Here is a 21,659-nt window from a genome sequence, read left to right on the forward strand (position 1 = left end):
TGGAGAAGATTTCAATTATAGTAGAGATAATATACTGTTCGTCATTTTTTTTTGATTTATAGGATTGGGATTTGGAACAGACATAAGAGGGAAAGTACAGGGGCAAAAAAAAAAGAATCCACTTTAAGATCTTTCTCTCTCTTGTGTTAGGATCGAGGTAGATTCTCCAACGGATCGGAATTCCTACATTTTCTAATTCTCTATCTTGCATATGGATTCCTATCATAATTCTATATTTTTTTTTCTATTCGGTGTTTTGGCAGTCACGCATTCCAAATACAACCTTAAACTAATGGTAGGCACTACACAATTACTAGTGGTCTAGTGCAGTACTGGACTGGACCACTGCAGCACTGCACTATCCTTCGTTCATTCGTCTATGCACATCGATGCTACTTGTCTGTCTCTGCGTTTTGTTAACTTCCTGTCTTCGTCGTCGTGCAACGGCGGCGGACAGGCAAAACAATAAAGGGGAGAAAAATCGTAAAATTCCGGGTGCGTTGTCGCATCTCTAACCTCTCTAGCCGCCTAATCTTATCAGGTCTCTGCAATGCAAACGATCGCCAGAGTGGCACGTGACGTCACCCGGACTTTGCAATTGCAAAGCAAAACACGACCATACAGCTTTGTTCGTTTGGCTGATAAATCATGACAGAAATTACTGTTGGCTAATTTATTGTAAAAGAAAAACACTGCTGAATGGTTGATAACCAAATTACTGTGGTCGTGGACATGCACTCCACTAGCGGCCTGAAGTTACAGACGGAATGACCGGGCTTTGACCTCGCCTCGCCTTGCGTAGTTTGCCTGTCATTATTCAGACGGCCGGCACCACAATTTCGCCTCGCTTCTGCCGTTAATTTTGCCTGTGCCCGCGGGCTAACAGAAGAGGATTTTCTCCTCCGTGGACTGCGGCGCCAGGTTTCCAGGCTCCAGCTAGAAAATCCATTGAATTCCAGGCAAGGCAAAGCCACTAGCGAGTACCGCCGCCGCCGGGTGCGATGCCACTCGTCGGGCGCGGCTTTTGTTTTTACCTCGCTCGTCATTAGAGAACGGTGGTAGCGATCGAGTTGTGCTTTGCCACTGATAATTGACGCGCCTTATGCAGCAAAGCATCGGCCTTGATCATAAGCTAGCTAGCTAACGACTGCTAAGCTTGGCTTAGGCCTTGTTTAGTTCCAAAAAAATTTCAGATTTCGGCACTGTATCATTTTTGTTTTTATTTGACAAATGTTATCCAATCACGAATTAACTAGGCTCAAAAGATTCATCTCATGATTTACAGGTAAACTGTGCAATTAGTTTTTATTTTCGTCTATATCTAATGCTTCATGCATGTGGTCCAAGATTTGAGATTTGATGTGACGGGAAATCTTGAAAAGTTTTCGGTTTTCAGGACCTTAAACAAGGCCCAGGTGCTGCCGGTCGAAACTAGCAGCCAAGGCCCAGGTGCTGCCGGCCGAAACTAGCAGCTCATTACTATCGTCTATCGCCTCCGCCGCCGCACACTGGGGACGGTAACCCTGCCGTCATCCTCCGCAGATTCGCATTTGGATTCTTTGGAGGCGGCTGGGCATGCAAGTGGAATTCAATTCGTCTATCATCTTTGTACCAGTCAGCAGTGTTTTCACAGCAAATTAATAAATAGTACAAACGTATACGGTGCTCCTACACAGGATCAGGACGATCGATCAGGTACGAGCTGCTAGTTGTGGCAGGCCACCTAAGCCAACCAAGTAGCACAAGCATCATGGATTACGAAGTGGCTGTGGGCTGTGGCTCATATAGTCAGATGGGATTCTCTCTTGCTTTGTTTGGCGCCAGCTTCTCAGGGTTCATGCAGTGTGGGTTGCCTCAGCGAGCACTTGGCTGCGCGAGTGGCGACGTAACATCGTCCGACACTAGGGACACACGGCCTGCAAAAGAGCCGTCCACATGCGGAGGATTCCTTGTTCTCCTCTCCGACGACGGTGGATGCGACGCTGTCGTCTACCTTGTCTTATATATGTACGTATAGGATGCTTTCTGCAAACTGAACTCACCACCACACCGAGGTTGCTCTGTTCTCCACCAAAATGACCCGAAACCACAAGGATTTATTGCGTGATGTACTAGCAGTAACCATTATTACCCAGACCAAGGCCTGTACGTAGACTGTAGTTGGAGCTTGAGTTGACTTTGTGTTCATATTGCTGCTTGTTCATTTTTGCATGCGAACTGGCTGCCGTCTGACCCAAGCGAAAGCAACGTATCTTGCACACGCCATAAAGCCAGAACTCACCACTCAAAAAAAGGAAATAATAATAACAATAATAATAATAACAATAACAGCAATAATAACAGCAACAATAACAACAACAATAATAACAATAAGGGAAACCTAGTAGTCCAAATCCAACGGTGTCGATAGGTAGTACCGACGCCTGGAAAGGTAGAGAACATGCAGGGCAACGGTGGCTGAGGCTTGCAGGTTGCAGCTGACCACTCTGCTCGTGCTCGGGCACCCACCGACTTCAGATTTCATGTTGACGAACCGCCCGCAGGCCGCAGCCGAACGGGAGCAGCGCTGCCGCCACGCGGTGACCGGAGGCGTTACGTTTGTTTCTTCTTGTTGTCAGCACCTTTTGTAAGGGGAAGGATCACTGGTAACTACGATCAGCTTCCTGCTGGAGCTGGACCAAAACCACAGCCGTGCCTGTGCGTTTTGTCCAAGTATGAAGTGTCTTCGTTTCATCGTTTCAGACCAAAACTAGCAGCTGTACTACGTGCGTGGTAGGAATCATCCATGGACGACACGTACGTTGCGACCTGGTTGTCTTGGTGCGTGTGTGGTCAGCTACTCGGCTCTGTTGATGGCACTTCTCCAAAATTTTTTGGGAAATCGGCACTGTAGTACTTTCGTTTGTATTTGACAAATTTCGTTCAATCATGGATTAACTAGAATTAAAAGATTCGTCTCGTCAATTTCGACCAAACTGTGCAATTAGTTTTTATTTTCGTCTATGTTTAATACTCCATGTATGCATCTAAAGATTCGATGTGACGGAGAATCTGAAAAATTTTGCAAAATTTTCTGAGAACTAAAATAGGCCTTGTTTAGTTTCCAAAAATTTTCAAGATTTCCCGTCACATCGAATCTTCCGGCACATGCATGAAGCATTAAATATAGACGAAAACAAAAACTAATTACACAGTTTACCTGTAAATCGCGAGACGAATCTTTTGACCCTAGTTAGTCTATGATTGGATAATATTACCACAAACAAACGAAAGTGCTACAATAGCAAAATCCAAAAAATTTCACAAACTGAACCCGTCCATAGTGGTAGCGCCACGCCAACGAGGGAAGGGCAAAACGAAAACCGAATACGACAAGCAACAAAGCCTAGCCAGCCAGCGATGGATTCCAGGACCCAGCATACATGCGCGCTCGAGGTGGGGCCACCGGGCCGGTGCCACAGAATTGGAGGCGTTGACCACTCGCCCGATCAATACTCCCTCCATATCATGAAGGTAGACGTTTTAGGCTTTGGTGCTAATTTCACGTTAGTTGACGTTCTGAGTGTGGGAGATCAAAACCGGACTTGTTTGCCCCCGGCTGTTCAGCTTCGACGCAGCATTAATACATGCATGCACTCATCGGTTCTTGCCCAGCATTCAAAGCTAAGCACGCCGCTCGCCGCACGCTGGCTGCTCGCGCGCGCTCTCCATCTTCCTCTGCTATTCTTGGTGGTCCACTGATGGCTCCCTTGCCTGTGATCGCGCTCGCCGCGTGCTGGCTGCTCGCCGCGCGATGGCCGCTCGCCGCACGCTACTCAAAGCCGAAATTCTAAATTGAAAATGGCGAGCGCCGGCGGCAAAGCAAAGAGCAGCAGCGCCGCGCGCGAAAGTGAAAGCAGCAGCGCGCGAAGCAAAAACCAGCAGCAACAGCGCCTGTGAACGGCCAAGTGCACGAGCTACAGTGCCATGCATAATGCATGCGCCGGCGGCAAAGCAAAGAGCAGCAGCGCCGCGCGCGAAAGTGAAAGCAGCAGCACGGGAAGCAAAAACCAGCAGCAACAGCGCCTGTGAACGGCCGAGTGCACGAGCTACAGTGCCATGCATAATGCATGCAAAAAATTATGTTGCCCAAGGGGTTCGAACCAGGGACACCAGCCTCGAGCTACGCAATGCAAGCCAACTGAGCTAGGATAGTTTGTTGTTTAGATAGCACGCACACTGCTATTTAATAAGGGTAAAGATGGAAAATTAATCTCTAACTAATCACTCCTTGGTTACCACAATCATGTCCTAAACGTCTACTTTTATGATATGGAGGGAGTACACGCCGTTCTCGTTGTCCAGAAAAATACACGCCGTTCGCGACTCAGGTCCAATAATATAGGGACCCACAAGTCATTGGCGGCTTACGTAGCAACGACACGCCTTGTGTGGGGAAAGTTCAGATGCATAATGCTTGTTCGCTGAAAAACGGTTTCTATGGCAAAATGTTTGGCAGGAGCTAGAATCGAAGAGAAGTTCTATCAAATAGACCCTCACTCGTCGCTAGTTTTTTGAGGAATTTTTTTTTTGTCGGTGCAGCCCCTCTATGGTAGTAATGGATGTTTGCCGCAAATTCACGACATATGAGAGTGCTTCATAAAATTATAAAGAGAGACAAACTCTCTCGTGTGTTAGATAATTATGTATGGATACACAACCTAAATCCACACTAGACGAGTGTAGACTCGTATGAAGTTTCTGGTGAGAATAGTGGACATATTAATTTAATATGTCAAATATAGGTCACCAATGATGTCAATATAAACCACCATGCACGAATGCAAGAGAATTAGATGGCTTGTTTGGATTCTTCCATAAAGCAGTGATACTCTCGAGAATTGTAAGCTTAAGAAGAAGTACTATAGAACTAACATTAGAGTTTGTAATCACTGGATTAAATTAAAGTTTAGTCCTATACAATCCAAACGGGTGCGAAAAGGATGGGCTAAGTTTTTAGTTTAAAGTAACTAATTGTTAGTTTCTCTTAGTAGTCCATGTATCCAAACAACATAAGACTCAATTTCAATCTTCTAAACTTTAGCCATCAAACTTTGACCTAAGCTTTAGTTAGACTAACAAACCAATACATGTTATCCAAATATACCCTTACTTAGTTGTAACACTCAAGAAATTAATGTGTCCATTTTTATTCCTAACACATATTATACACAAGTGGTGTGCCAAAGCATCGGATCAGAACATTGTCATCCAGATAGTCCATGCACCAGTCGTCTTGTAGAGAACACATGGACAATGACATTCACAACGTACTCTTTAATATTTTAGAGCTCTTTGGATTCGACTTAAATAACAAAAGATGCTAATATATATTATGCTTGATACGCTTTCCCCTCCAAAATATAGCTTATGAATCTTAGCTGATTACGTGAAAACAACATGTTATTTTGTAAAAACATAGCCGTGTCAAATGTATTACGTGGAATGACACTCGAGGAATTCGAAAGGGAGACAGTCTGATAGGTAGTTGGAAAGTAAGTCCAATACATCCAACACAACAAGCAACCTCCAGAGGGGATTAACTCGCCCAAAAGAATATTATTTTGCATTGACTAAGTTATTGTTCTACCACGTCTTTAGTTCTTCATACTAGCAGTGAAAGTGACCAGTGAGTGCTATTTTGGAGAATTAAAACAAGCAATTAGACTCAAGAGCGGACCTAGATTATGCCAATTGAATGCACAGACCGTCACTCAAAATTTGTTAATACTAATGGTTATAGACTAATAGTATTTTTTTATCACAGTTCACAGGTGTCCCACGCAAAAGAATATAATGACTATACCCTCATATAATAAGGACAAGTATATTGCTAAATATCAGTCGTCACAAAAGGTCATCTCATGCAATAGCCGGTATTTTATTTATGATATGAAGGAGAGAGAGAAAGCTGAGAGAAAGAGATGGTTGTTTTACAAAGCAAACCCCTCATGAACAAAAATTTAGAACTATGAAATAACTATTTCACATCATAATTAAGCATTCTGACATTCAAAATTTGTTCTCAAATATAATACATTCTAGAGGTCAAAACCCAAATTTTATATTAAATACTTTCTATTTATCAACCAATCACCATTAATCACGTTAATGATAGCATCTAATTAGGAAATAAAATATGGGTACATGTGTGTCGCTGTCTGGACTCGTGATCCAAGCACAAACAAGTGAGTGTGAGTCTGCATGCCCCTAGACCCAGATGGTGATGCAAGAAGCACACAATAGATTTATACTGGTTCGGGCCAACGATGTCATACGTCCAGTGTGAGGGTCATATCTTATATTATCTTGCACCCAAAGTGCTCATAGTAGGGGTTACAAGCAGGCTACGACAGAGAGAAGGAGTCCTAGGTCTCGACCTTGGAGGTGGATGAGTGCTCAAGTGAGTTCTAGTGTGACTGTTGTGTTCGCTGGTGCCCCGCCTCCCGTTTTATAGTCTCAAGAGAAGGTGGGGTTTTACGTGTGTAAATGCTATTTTTTACTCCTAGTATACATAGGCGGTGTGTGACTATAACAGCAGGGCATTCTACCCTCAGAGTGACGATCACAGTGTGGTCCTCCTTGTTGATCGTGCAGAGCCATCCCTGATGTAGTGGATCTGACGCCTGTCCTATTTTCCCCTTGCTAGATCCTGTTTGGAGGCGTGGCCATCTTTTCTGAGGCCTCTCGTCCGGACCTGCGTTACGGGGTAGCAATACTTTCTCATGGCGGCAGTGTCGGGATTTGACATCTCCCATCGTCCCCTTGACTGGTCGTACACACAGTAATGGAGGTAAGGCGTAATAGGAGAGGGGGCAGGTAGCATAGTGGGCACTATTCCCTGCTGCATCATGGGTGAAGGCGTGCTTTGGCGTCCCATCCGCGACGTAGATATCGTGCGCAGGAAGCCGGGGAACAGGTGGCCCGAGCCGAGGCTTGGGCTCGGGCGAGGCGTAGATTTCGCCCGAGGCCAGGGCTTGGGCGAGTCGGAGCAACAAACCGAGACCTGGGCTCAGATGGGTCGGAGCAACGAACCGAGACCTGGGCTCGGGCGAGTTAGAGTAATCGTCTGGGCCAAGACTCGAGCGAGTCGTGGGTGACGCATTACCCTACTAGATTTGGTTGTTGGGCCAAGAAGGAACAGTCCCGGCCCAACCTGGCTTTTAGGCGGTAAGCTTTGGCCTTTTTATTCTCTTGATCAAGGTACCCAGACAATGTGTTTTTTATGTTCTCTCTTAATTTGTCTTAAAATTCTAAAATACATTATATTATATTACATGACAGAGGGAGTATCCATCAAGTTAACATGGACACATGCGGAACGTACTTGTGTGTTGCTAGTGGCCATATGGGGGGAAATACTTGTTTGCTGAATTGTTGTTATAAATGAGCAAGCTAAATAACATGGTACAAGCTGGTGAGCGAAAATAGAGTGTGTGGGCTACAGAATCTCCAACCTCATGAATTTAAGATAGACTCATAGGTAAAGTTTATAAATTTTTAGAATGTTAAATCCTAAGCCAATAGCTTGATTAATTTGGGGAGTAGATTTTAATTTAGCCAAAATAAAAAGATCCAGACGAGACGTAAGGAAGGTTATCTGATAATAACCTTCTTAGTGTGTGTCGTCTGTGTCTCTAATCAAGTTTTCTCCAACCTTAGCCGGTGGCGTGGCGTTTGGACTTTAGAGCACCGTCACCGGCAGGTGTTGTGGGCGCCCGTAGAGACGGCGGCGTCCCGACGGGGATCATGGCTTGATGCGACGTCTCTCTCTCTCTCTCGCTCCCCGTTTCCACATCCCTTCACCGCACCACCTCATCACCTGCCACGTCCTCGTCATTTTTTTCCCCTTGAGATGAAACGCACCGCGTCATTGCTACATACATGCGTAACCGGCAGCCTCAGCATCCCCGACCGTATTTTCGCATCAAAACCTGGCCCAAACACGGATTGATGACCGCGTCGACCGACGATTCGATTCCTCCTCGTCCATGGTAAAAGCCTGGCCCGCCCCAGACCCACCGATCGGTCAATTCCCCCAACCGCGCAGGCGCACGCTGCCACGGCCACGGCCACGGTCGCGCCGTCAGCGTCACTGACTACTGCCGCACCGGCGTTGCGTTGGCGTCGGATCCCAAGCAAAGCGCAGAGTCCGCTCTGGTTCGCACCGGGGGAAAGTATACCGTCGTCAGGTGTGGGCTGCGAAAGGCAGGCGCTTTATTAGCGGAGCAAGGAATTGAATGTGCACGGCCGGGTTTTCGCTACCCGGGATTCCATATTAGGCCTTGTTCAGTTTGCGAAAAATTTTGGCTTCGAGTACCGTAGCACTTTCGTTTGTTTGTGGCAAATATTCTCCAATCATAGACTAACTAGGGTCAAAAGATTCTTCTCGCGATTTACAGGTAAACTGTGTAATTAGTTTATATTTTTATCCATATTTAATGCTTCATGCATGTGTCCTAAGATTCGATGTGACGGGGAATCTTGAAAATTTTTGGTAGTTTTTGAGAACTAAACAAGGCCTTATTTCCTCCTCCTGCACGGTAGATTCGTCCCATCCTCTTGTCATCCTTCTCTCTCGTCTCGCGCTTTCCCTGCCTGCTCCCGTGCGGCGGTGTCTACGCAGCTCTTGCTTTGCTCTGGGCTTCTCCGGCGGCATGGACCCCGCTGGCGCGCCGTGGTGCGACCCTCGCCGTGGGTACGCCTACGCCTACGGCGCCGGATCGGCCGCGCAGGCGCCGGCGCTGAAGAGGCAACCGCGGCCGCTGCTGCCGCCGCGACAGGACGTTGCGGCCGTGGCGAGCGGCGGGGTGCTTAAGAGGAGCCATGGCGAGGTGGAGAGGTGGCAGCAGGCGCTGTACCTGCGCGAGGTGAGGCAGCGCGTCGCGGCGCAGTCGCAGATCGCGCACCCGCCGATCGACATCGGGTCCGTCCTGGCGGGGGCCGTCGTCTCGCGGGCCCCGGGTTCCTCCAGGCCGCCTTCGTCGAGCTTTGCCGGCCTCTCGCCGCAGCCGTCGTCGACGCTGTCGTCGCTCACCACCGCGTCGCACTTGGAGACGCCGCCGTCGCATATGCTGCCGCTGTTGCAGCGGCAGATGGTGGCCGCGCCGTCCGCGCCTCCGCAGGCCGTGGCCAGGGTGCCGGCTGCGGGTCGCTCCGCGGCCAGAGAGCTGGTGCTGTTGCAGGAGCTGGAGAAGCACCTACTCGGCGACGACGACGATGGCGAGGCAGATGCGACGGGGAGTGCATGCGGCTCCACGGTCACCAGCTCTGCGTGGGGGGACACGATACAGGAGCTCAATTCCATCACCGCCGCGCCTCTGGCGTCTCTTCCCAACAACCACAACACCGCGCCTGCCGTGTCAATAAGGTCTCCGTCGAACTCCTCGTCGTCCACGGCTTCGTCGGCAGCGTCCAGCTCGCCGCCGACCTCGACAGCCTCGTCGCGGCAGCTGCTCTCCGAGGCGGCCGCCGCCATCGCCGACGGCAACCACGCAGCGGGGGCCGCTCAGCTCGCGGTCCTGAAGACTGCCGCGAACCCGCGCGGGGACGCGGAACAGAGGCTGGTGGCCATGATGGCGTCCGCCCTGTCCTCCCGCATCGGACGACCGCCCGCGCCTCAACACCACCTCGCGGGCCTATGCGGCGCTGAGCAGCGTGCGGCGTGGCAGCTGCTGCACGCCGTCTCCCCCTGCTTCGACCTCGCCCTCCACGGTGCAAACCTCGCCATCCTCGACGCCGTGGCGGACCAGCGCGTCATCCACCTGATCGACTTCGACGTAAGCATCGCGCAGCATCTCGCCCTCATCGAAGCCCTCTCCAGCCGCCGCGTTGCCGGCACATGTCTCAAGGTCACGGCCGTCGCCGACCCCACGTCGCCGTTCACGCCGGCTCTAGCGCAGGCGCTCCCGGCCACGGAGCAGCGGCTCAAGAGGCACGCCCAGCAGGCAGGACTGGAGTTCCGGTTCAAAGCAGTCAGCTGCGTCGCTGGAGAGATTGAGGCGTCGAGGCTCGGGTGCGAGCCAGGAGGAGGGGAGGCGCTGGTGGTGAACCTGGCGTTCGTTCTCTCGCGCGTCCCGGACGAGAGCGTGTCCCCGGCGAACCCGCGCGACGAGCTCCTCCGCGGCGTGCGCGCGCTGTGCCCGCGCGTGGTGACGCTCGTAGAGCAGGAGCTCAACGCCAACACGGCGCCTCTGGCGGCGCGGTTCGCCGACGCGTGCGCGCACTACGGCGCGGTGCTGGAGTCGCTGGACGCGACCCTGGCCCGTGACAGCGCGCAGAGGGCCCGCGGCGAGGCGGCCCTGGCGAACAAGGCGGCCAACGCCGTGGCGCGGGAGGGCCCCGACCGGGTGGAGCGGTGCGAGGTGTTCGGCAAGTGGCGCGCACGGTTCGGCATGGCGGGGCTGCGGCCCGTGGCGATTGGGCAGGGCATCGCCGACCGCGTCAAGGCACGGCTACGTCCGGGGTTCGACGTGAAGCTCGACAGCGGCCGGCTCGGGGTCGGCTGGAAGGGGCGCGTGGTCACCGTCGCCTCCGCCTGGCGTTAAGCGTAGCACGCCTGGTGACGATGAGCTCATCAGCTCCCGGTTACAGCATTGTTACCACCACCAGTCCATCAGAGTACATCAGGAACAGCCGTTGTGCATCCAAGACCTTGTAATAATCTCTCTAAATTCTTTACGGCCAATGGTAGTTGAATATTGTAGTAGTAATTGTTTGCATCATTCGTGGTTCTATCCGAATCTCTCTCCTGTGGCTGTGGGCTCGATTTTTTTTTTTAATCCTTTTTGACAACACTGTGGGCTCGATTTGGATGCGTGGCTACTTGTTGCCATGCTGCTGGCTGCTGCCTTGCTGGTGTTGTTTTCTGTTAAACAATCCAGTCAACCTCCCATCGGTCTCGCGCCTGTAGCGCGCCCGGCAACAGAGCCTGGCAATCGCGTATCGGGCGCTCGCTTTCCTTCAGGCGTTCTCACCTGCTTAAACCTAACTGTGATCTTAGGTACCACAAAGTAGAATACTGAATAGCTTTGTTTCCTTGTTAACGTAAATAGTTAGGTAACATCACTGCTGACGCTGATTGAATGGGATATATCGCGTGTTCCACACACGAAAAATACATCAGGATATTCAAGAGATGAACGATCCTTTGCTCTCAACGCTGAGTTTCTCTACTGTACTAGCAGTTCAGGTCCTAAACACTGCGACCGCGTCCCTTGACCTGTGGTTTCCTGACATGCAGGCCCATGGTATGGGCGCTTTTGGTGACAAGTCCCTTCATATCTTGTCGGACTATCCAACTAACGTCGTTACCTTGTCAAAAAAAAAAAATGTAACCTCGTACCCCGGCGTGCTTAGACGTGAGCACTGACTAGCTCGCCGGATCTCAGCACTCTCTCCTACAGTATCTCAGGCCTTGTTTAGTTCCACCCAAAAATCCAAAAATTTTCAAAAATTTTTGTCACATTGAATATTTATACGCATGCATGGAGTATTAAATATAGATGAAAATAAAAACTAATTGTATAGTTTGGTCAAAATTTACGAGACAAATCTTTTGAGCCTAGTTAGTTCATAGTTGGACAATAATTACCATAAACAAACGAAAGTGCTACAATGTCACGAAAATTTTCACTTCAGAAACTAAACTCGTCCTCAGTCTCAAGCCCTAGGGTCGCCCGACGGGGCTGTTTGGGATCAAAAGTCGTTGGGCGCAAAATTTCACTCGATGAATATCTCGAATCTCAATAACAATTCAAAATTTTCAAAACCATTAAACGTTGATAAGTCTGATCATGCTATTTTGTTGTGAGACAAAAACATTCTACCATGGCTAATAACCCGGGCTGAGAAGTTTAAGTGCAATGGGCGAAAACTTCAATCAAGTCATAAATTCAATCATTGCAGACACATAGGAGTATATGACCACATCAGCATAGCTCTACAAGTCACGACTTTCTCACATTTAGTGCCACCGTTTTGTATTCTTTTCTACTCTCTCCCTACCAAAATAAATGTCGTTATGGTATTTGTATCAGTCAATGTTTTTTTAGTTTAACTAAATTTATAGAAAAATTCAACAACACCAAATAAGTTTATATAGTATTAATTTTTTTCTTGTATGTATTTGATTAAAGTTAAAAACATTAGACTCTCAGAGTGAGAACGTATTTACGCCTAGGTTGGTTTCATGTGATGGATTAGACCAGAGCTGCAGATCTACGCAGGGGCGAAGCTACGTTGAGCTTCCCTAGTGCCCATGCAACAGGGTAAGAAAAAATTACCACTGACAATCCAAGGCGACAATGGTGGGGAATATGTGACTGGGATGGCACTGCCACGCAGCTTCTCAAAGCGTGTATGGTGACAACGCAGCTCCATACCTCTTCAGCTCTTCCCCAATCCTTGAGTGCAGATTAGAAGAAAAGTATTTCTTATATATAGAGAACAATGTTTCTTATATACTCCCTCTGTCTTGAAGACTTCAATTTTTAAATTCGTGTCAAACTTTTACTAGTTATTACTTAATTAAAAAAACAATGACGAGGTTATCAACTTGGTTAAATTTTATTATACAATATATTTACCTAAAATATAATATTTATTTTTATTAGTTTCTTTGCACCTCGCCGATGTGCCTTAGCCCGCCTGGACACAGCTCGGACAGCATCCGTGCTTATGAGTTACTGGGGGTTGCCTCCTCATGTTTGTGCAAAACACTACCCGGCCGTCTCGTGGTGAGGCTCGAAAACACGGTGGGCATATGCGCGGGGGGCGCAAGGGTGATAACGTGTAAAACGCGGAATCAGCGCGCTAGCTGACACGTTTTCCCTCCGTGAGCGAATGCTCTTTTTTCAAGAGCACAAGGAAGACCGCCAGCGAATGTAGCGTGAGCGAGCGAGGCAGCAAAATGCATTTACGACGTGCCCAAAACTCTTTTTCTCAGAAAAACGTTTTTAACGTGTTCTTTTGGACCTAGCGGTTCGTCTAAAGGCCGCAGCCTGCCTACTTCACGGTCGAACCTAACCGACGGGAATTATATATGCTCCTCTGGTTCCTCCTCGAATCAAGAAAGGACACCGCCTAGATCACCCATTGGTGATTTCAAATCGATCGTGTCGAATCTTAAATTCTTCGTTTAAGTTGAAAAAAAAATCTTAAAATCTTCGTCGACGATGCAGCACCACCGGAGCATGCGTGATGTCTCAAAAAGGGACGTTGACATGATCTCTGCGGTATAGGCTGGTAGTCCTAGCTGGTTGCTGTGCTGCGTCTCGTTTGCCAGATCGAGCGAATTTGTATGGACATGTACAAGATCAACACAAATAGTATGATAGGCGCCTGACAATCGTTTCTTAATTTGCTGATCGGCGGCGCATGCGTGGGCACCCAGTTATGCACCGAGCAACGCAAAGGCAAAAAAGTTTGTCAACGCGAGCGCGTTAATTGAGCCCCACATAAAAGTTGGAGTAGAGCAACAGCTGAAGAGTGAGCTGACCGACCTTGCTGTTGCACTAGTTCAGTGCTCCACTGGCACTGTCATGTAAGAGGGTGTTTCACATTACACCTTCTAAACTTTAGTCGTTGTCTTATCAGATATTTAAAATATGCATGGAGTATAAAATATAGATTAGTATTTATGAAACCAAATGCACACACTGAGACTAATTTGCAAAGATGAAATTTTAAAACTAATTAGTCTATAATTTGATAATGTGGTGCTATAATAAACATATACTATTGATGGCTTAATTAAAGTTATAAATTCATCTCGTGGATAACTGAGAACTTCTATGATGTGTTTTTTATTACTATCCAAATACCCCACGCAATACCCTATCCAAACATCTACTAAATTTTAGTACCTACGTGTAAAACCTCCGTACTTATATATGTCCAACGAGCCGGGCTGGGTTGGCATGGCCCAACGTTGTGCCGTGCCACAGGTCGTTGGACCGCTACGGGCCATCGTGCCTAGCGGTCCGTGTTTCTACGGGCTTCGTGTCTGGCCTTCGGTCCAAGGCACGACCTTTGGATGAAATAATAAAATAGAAAATCTAATTTTTTAGACTCCATATGAGTATATATACACAATGAACATATAATATATGTATGTTTTAGTACATAAAATAATTATATAAGCTGCAACTATGAATTATTTCAATTAATTACAGAAAAGCATAGATCTAAAAGCTACAAAAAAATTATACTAAAGCATACTATATTATATATTAATGTGTAGATATGCTCATGTGGAGTCTAACAAAATTATAATTTATATTTTATGATTTTTCTGTAATTTACTATGATTTTTCAAATATTTAGCCGAAATAAATAAAAAAGAAAAAGACAAAACCTTTATAGTAAAAACTTTGTATTAAAGCATACCATATTATATGTTCATTGTGTAGATCTACTTATGTAGAATCCAACAAAATTGGATTTTAAGATTTTTTGTGATTTATTATAATTTTTCAAAGATTTAGCCAAAATAATTTTAAAACAAAAAGACAAAACTACTATCACTATAGCAAAACCACTATTCACTATAGGACAACCGTCTTTGAAACCACTCTAGGGAGGTAAAATACACGGTTTGAAAAGTTGAGAAAGATGATTTGTTCGGTTTTAGAGTTGAGGTAGGAAAAGTGGACTTTGATGAAAGTTAAAGGGAGGAAAAGTGACTTTTTCCTTTATTTTTTTTGTGAGGAAGTGGGCTGCAATGCTGGTAGCTGCTTTCGGACGGCCCAATTCAGGAATCCGGAAAAATGGGCTAGACGTCCACGAGCGACGATGTTCGCTTCCCAAACACCATCCGTCGCCAATGTAACATACGACCATAAAAAAAAAATAGCCCGCTATTTTTGTCGCTATAGCCCGAAATAGCTTGAAAAAAATTGTGCCGCTATTTACGTTCATGCATAATTTTGTCGCTATTTTGCCACTAAAGTACGCTAATTATGGTTTATAAAACGGTAAACACCTAAAACATGACATACGACAGTACGACACCAAGGCATCGGTTGGTTTCGTCGGTAACCCATTTTGTTACACACACAGACACACGGATTCATCCTAATCGCAAAAAAAAGACACGGATTAATCCTCATTTACATAATAGTACTATATAAGAGTATATATACACATCAAGTCGATAGATTTCACGAACCTCGCAGGCTCGCAGAATGCCGGCGTTATTATTCAATATACTCACTGCTGACTCGTCCCCCGCTCGCTAGACGCTAGACCTTTAACATTTACTGTACAACGCGAACTGATGACTAAGAAACCTATTACTAGTGAGTAGGAGTGCTAGCCAAACGAAGGATGGTTCACCGAGCAGCGATGTCGCCGCTGCCGTCAACCGACACGCTCTCACCGGAGTAGTCGGCGAAGTGCTCGTCCGCCTTGGACAGCGTGTAGGCTACGTCCACCATGCTGGGGCGCTTGGACGGGTCCTTGTGCAGGCACGCCCTGGCCACGCTGACCACGCTGGCCACGCTCCCCGGCGGGCACGTCTGCTCCGCGAGCGCCGGGTCCATCCACGCCGCGACGCGGGCCTCCAGCCTCTCGTCGCGGCCCCGGAACACCCTGTCCTCGGCGTCCGCCCACAGCGGCTCGCCGCTCTCGTCCGCGGCCTCGCGCCCGGACACCAGCTCCAGCAGGACGACCCCGTAGGCGAACACGTCCATCTTGGTGGTGACGAGGCCGTCGGCGAGGTACTCGGGCGCGATGTACCCCTGGGTGCCCACGATGTGTGTGGTGACGGCGTTGTGGCCCGTCTTGGCGAGGCCGAAGTTGGCGATCTTGGCGCGCATGCGGGCGTCCAGGAGGACGTTGCTGCTCTTGATGTCCTTGTGCACCACGCGCGGCCAGGTGTGCTCGTGGATGTACTGCAGGCCGTGGGCGAGGTCGAGCGCGATGTGCAGGCGCGCGCGCCAGTTCAGGCGCTGCGCGCGGTCGCGGTCCAGCAGCCACAGGTCAAGCGACCCGTTCTCCACGTATTCGTACACCAGGTAGCAGTCGCCCGTCGCCGAGTTGATGCAGAACCCCTCTAGCTTCACCAGGTTGCTGTGGTTCACCTGCGAACGAAATATACAATTAAACATGTTGCAAAAAAACAAAAAAATCCTGCAGTGTTTGCATCTATGGCAAAATGTTCACACAGACGCATGCCACTCATCCATGTTTGCCACAAACCGTCAAGGGTTGACGAGTTGGTGATGATGCTGATTCGAAGAAAAATTCAACAACCTAGTCACTGCACCTCTACGTGTCCGCTCTGTCAGGACAGCAGACTTCGTTGAAAATTGGAGAATAGTTCAACGTCGTACATCAGCGTGAGAAGACTCATGTAGTGATGCTACCGTGTAGGTGCTCGGCGTCATTAGTCGCGCATGTGATCGAGGGGCAGAGCAAAAACGCCAACCAAACGCAATGTACTTGACTATGTCGTGGCTTGCCCTAGGGTGGCTGGCTGGTGGGTGGTGACTGATGAAGTGACGAGCAATATTATTACTTGCGAGGATGGTGATCAATCTATCGAATTATCTTTTTTTTTAAAAAAAAGAAATAATGGAGGCTGCTATTTCTCAAATGGATTTTATGTTATTTTCAGACGATGAACAGTACCAATTAGATCTTAATCTCTCTATCTAGAAAACTACTAGCACTAATGCACTATACATCTTCTTTCTCTTCCTCTCTCGATCTATCTCAATCCTTGATTTCAAGCATCTGGACTATAGGAAACGTGAGAAATAATACACCCGTCTCAAAAAGATGTAGATTTAGGGCCTGTTTGTTCCCCTTGTTAAATTTTAGCTAGTTAAAATTATTTTAGCTACTTTTGAATGACTAATGGAACTAAACTATTTTAGCTCCTTTTAGTCAATGTGTTTGGAACTTTAGCTACTAAAGTGACTAAAGTTTAGCTAACTAAAATTTAGCAAGGGGAACCAAACAGGGCCCTAGTTTGATCTAAGATTAAATTAAGAGAATTAACACTAAGTTGTAATGATATCTTTTTGAGACGGAGGTGGTGATCGAGACCCGCCCACGCTTGGCAGTCAACCATCTGCAGTCTGCACCATCCCATTCATACGTCGTGACCCTACACTATACGTCTACAGGTTGTAGGTCCATTAGGATAGTATTATGAGAAGACCATAACCAAAACAAATGGACCTGCCGCTCAGGAAAAACAACAACAACTGGACCTCTCCATTAAAGGGATAAGGATAATCAAACAAATACTCTTATCAAGTTGTTTGCTGATGTATGGTTGGATGTTCTTGTACTTTTGTATGGCTCGTCGATCCTTTAGTACCACCGCTGCCATGTGCTGCCCTGCAGAACGGTTTCAGTGCAAGGCATCTGATGACACTCTCAGCTACAAATCTAAAATTGAATTTCCTAAACCCACTGCGGCACTACCATCAATAATTTGGCTTATGTCTTCAATCAACCAAAACAAAGACGCATCAACCAATAGAGAGATGCACTCTTGCTAGTTGATGTCAGTGTCAGTAGCAAGATTCCAAACCAACGACCCATGCCTTAGAAAGGGAAACTCAGGCACAAACAGGACTTCAAAATACTGCTACATCACTACTTCGACTAGTTCTGTTGGCTGTTGTTAGTTCACTTAACTAACCACTGCGATCCATAATTTGGAAGAGAATATTTATAGAAGTGCGTGCATTTACCAAAAAAATAGATATCAGCACAAACGTTCTTTAAATCATACTGTCCCAATCAGAAACACACAAATTGTAATGGTCATCAGACCAATAATCAATAGGTCAGCAAGCCTTAGCGATTAGCAGTTTCTTAGTTAGTGAGAACAGACATAATTCAAAGCAATTTTGTATTATGAGTTGTGACAGCACTGAAGCCGAAGCTAGCAATTCACTTGGGGAAGGAACAGGGGGACGTACCTTTTGCAGGATCTTGAGCTCCTCGCAGGCGTCCCACTTCATCTTCTTCACGGCGAACACCACGCCGTCGATGTTGGCCTTGTACACGCTGCCGTTGACGAGGTGCGCGTCGTCGAATCCCCCGGTGCCACGCTCCAGCTCCTCCACCTTGAACACCCTGTACTTGTCCAGCCACTCAGATATGTCGCTGACCAGGAATCTCTCCCCGCCAACGCCGCCGCCGCCGCCGGCGGACGAGTTCTTAGCGAACCTGCCGCCCTCGACGCCGTCGCCGCTTGCCACCGAGTCACCTCGTCGTCCCTTCGCCTTGAGCCGTCTGCACAAGCAGACCAGCAGCAGCATCTGCAGCAGCCAGAGCGCGCCGACGATGCCCAGCCCGACGGCAAGGCCGGTGACCACCCCGTTCCGGTCGTCGCTCACCACGGTCGCGTTGGGAGAGGCCGAGGGCGGCGGGGACGCTGGCGTCGTGGAGGCGTTGTTCCGGAGCACGATTGGGGGCAGCCAATTCGGCACCTGGCGGCGGAGCGGCACGAGTATCTCGGCGAACTGCTGCGTCCTGGGCTCGGGCCCGTTGAGGGAGACGAGCGACTGGGTGTCGACGGAGAAGTCGGCGGCAATGGACGAGTAGGTGTCCCCGGGCTGCATGACGTAGGTGACGAGCGCGGTGGCGTTGTCGTCTTTGGCCGGGCACTGGCAGAAGATGGGGAACGTGACCATGGTGCCGACGTCGAGGTTGGTGGGCACGAGCGTGGGGTTCACGCGCTCCACGGCCTGGTACTGCGTGAGGTTCTGCAGCTTGGTGGTGGAGATGATCCAGTAGGTGTCCCCCGGGGCGATCTGGTACTGCATCGGCGCGTACGAGTTGGGTGACCCGGAGGGACACCCGCACTGGAGCGGCACGAGCAGCGGCTCCCCGTTGGCCGGCACGGCGGCGGTGGAGAGGTTGTTGGCGTGCGCGACCATGAAGCGGCTGACGGCGAAGAGGTCGCCGATGGCGGCCAGATCGAGCGGCACGCTCGCGAAGCCGGCGCGGTAGAGCGCGTACGCCTGGCACGGGTACGTGCGGTTGGCGGAGCAGTTGAACCCCTCGACGGACGCCGGCGCCGCCGTGGCCGCGGTCGTGTTCTGCGACCGCGCCGGCGCGGGGAACGCGCACAGGCAGAGGAAGAACAGCAGCAGCAACAGCGCGCTCAGCCTCAGCGCTGGCGGCGGCGGCCGCCGCCGCATCGTGGCTTTTCGCTGTGGATAGGCGCGGCACGGGACGCGCGGGTTGGTGGTGGTGGTGGTGGACTGGTGGCTAAAGCAAGTTGCAAATCGATGTGGGTTGATATATGCGCGGGGATGCCGCGCTAGTCACCTCACCTGTGTTCGGCTGGTGTCCTGAGCGGCGGAATCGTCAAGCGCGGGCGGCCGCTTGCCTTCGTCCTCGTCGGGACTCGGGAGTCGGGACCCTTGACTTGCGAGGGCCATGGCCGTGATATTTCTCGTTTCTTTTTTCTGTAGTGGAGGAGGGGGCGAGTGGAATTCCTCTTGTTCTCTCCCACTCCGGTCGCCATCATGGGCGACTAGTTCCCGTGGTGGAGCCCTGGTTGCTTTTCGAATTGGGCTTGGACTAGCAACAGCAACAGATTGGCCCGGGTCCATGAATTTTTCCTTACCTACCAGGAGAACCGTGCACACACGGATCTGGACCTGGGGAAGTCAGAAGTGAGGTCTCCAGTGTCCGGTCTCCTTGGGTCTTGTTTACTTCCACCTCAAAATCTAAATTTTTCAAAATTTCTTATCATATTAAATCTTTAAACACATGCATGGAGTATTAAATATAGATAAAAATAAAAACTAATTACATAATTTGGTCAAAATTTACGAGACAAATTATTTGAGCCTAGTTAGTCCATGGTTGAATAATAATTACCATAAACAAACGAAACTGTTATAGTGTGACGAAATTTTTCTCTTCACGAATAAAACACGGCCTTGGTGCCTCGGTGAATTTGAGCCTCTTTCTCGCTGGTCCAAGAAACAAAACCATTATGGTGTGACTACTAGTTGGGTCTTGTTTACTTCTTGAAAAATTTTACAAAATACTATTATAATATTTTCGTTTGTATTTGATAATTATTATCGAATTATAGATTAACTAGTCTTAAAAGATCCGTCTAGCAAATTACATGCGAACTATATAATTAGTTATTTTATTTTATCTATATTTAATGTTTTATGTATGTGCCGCAAAATTTGATGTGACGGAAAATTTTGAACATTTTGTAAAAATTTTCGGGAAGTAAACAAGGCCTGGTGCTGATGTTCAAGGTGATGCCAGTGTGACCATTTCAGTATCACGCTAACGTGAAAGAGGGGATTGGCACTGTGACAGATTGGCGGTAAGTCCCCGACGTAGTGGAGAAGTTCTGCAGGAGACTGGAGACACCACAATCAATTGATATTGATTTTCTCCTCCCACATCAGTTTGAAGTCTCAACTTCTCGAATGCCTGTGTTAGAAGAGGTAAATCCAGATTTGTTTGTTCTCCATCCAAATGTGATCAATTCTTGCAAGCTGAGGTTACGTTCCTTCTGGTAAAAACGACCTAGGTTAGAGTTGTTGATTCGGTAATGGTGTTCACATTAATATTATTTGCTTCTCTCCGTATAAGATTTAGAAGACGTTTAGGACAGCGACAAGATCTTCAAAACACAACTTTGACCTCTTATTTTTATAAAAATATTTAGAAAAAATGATATATGTATATTTTTATGAAAGTATTTTCAAAACAATCTATTCATATAATTTTTATATTTACAAACTCAACAGTTTAGAAATTATTGATGATTTATATTCACAACGTTTGATCTAAACATTGTCCAAAACGACTTCTAAATTCTATATAGAGGGAGTAACTGTTCTTTGAATTAATCCTATTAATTGCAAAATCTACTGGTCCAGTCTCTTTGATGTCTGCACAAAGTAAGTATATGTGTGTCCTTATTATTTTTATATTAGGGAATACATGTGAGCCTCTATATGTGTGTGTGTTTTTCTTTTAGCAGTTATGTTTCGTTCCGTGCAAATTAAATTAGTTTTGATAAATTCACTCAAACAAAACCTGAGATTCCAATCAATGCAAAAGCCAAGCTAAATGACCAATAGGGTAACCAGATTTTAACCCTGATTTCTTTTAAGCAAGCTCTCAACCATAAAAAAGGATAGTGCTAGCCATTGAGAAAAATTGGCTATGTTGCTGTCGGACCATGAAACAAAGACACAAATAGGTGCTACAAGGCCAAAAGCTCGTATTGGGCCCAAATTACAAGGTTTAGGCACTACTGGGCATCCAAGAGACCAACCCATGAACAGGCCACAGAGCTTCGCTGGCCACACCAAGGCAGGCGCAGAGCAAGCCGTTTGGTTGGCCTGCTGGATTGTACGCGCCTGCATCGGCGGGTGCAAAAGCAAAGATACGGTGGCATCAAGCACAGATGGTGTAATTCAGTATGCAAACTGTATCACAAAGTCTAAGACAATGTCTAAGACAATTAGTTGCATATTTGGATGAAAGGAAGCTTAAAGTAGTTCATCAAAACTAGTAATCAGCTTTCATTGCTTGTATGCATTGCACATTTCATGGTTTCGAGGAAATAGAGAAAAAAAGAGAAATTTACAGTAGTTTACAAAAATGAG

General features: G+C 47.8%; 2 protein-coding genes across 2 annotated transcripts; one reads left to right on the top strand and one right to left on the bottom strand.

Moving 5' to 3' along the window:
• LOC8073212 (scarecrow-like protein 8) lies at positions 8,566-10,788 on the top strand. The gene has a single exon (XM_002452706.2). It carries the CDS (start codon positions 8,697-8,699, stop codon positions 10,584-10,586), a length of 1,890 nt encoding a protein of 629 aa, XP_002452751.1. The 5' UTR covers positions 8,566-8,696; the 3' UTR covers positions 10,587-10,788.
• LOC110434900 (serine/threonine receptor-like kinase NFP) lies at positions 15,116-19,487 on the bottom strand. Its single transcript, XM_021459798.1, has 2 exons — positions 17,979-19,487; positions 15,116-16,121 (listed from the first exon to the last, which is right to left on the bottom strand). Exons 1-2 carry the CDS (start codon positions 19,203-19,205, stop codon positions 15,372-15,374), a joined length of 1,977 nt encoding a protein of 658 aa, XP_021315473.1. The 5' UTR covers positions 19,206-19,487; the 3' UTR covers positions 15,116-15,371.

The sequence above is a fragment of the Sorghum bicolor genome, chromosome 4 (genome assembly GCF_000003195.3).
Source record: "Sorghum bicolor cultivar BTx623 chromosome 4, Sorghum_bicolor_NCBIv3, whole genome shotgun sequence".
In the NCBI taxonomy this organism is placed as follows: Eukaryota; Viridiplantae; Streptophyta; class Magnoliopsida; order Poales; family Poaceae; genus Sorghum; species Sorghum bicolor.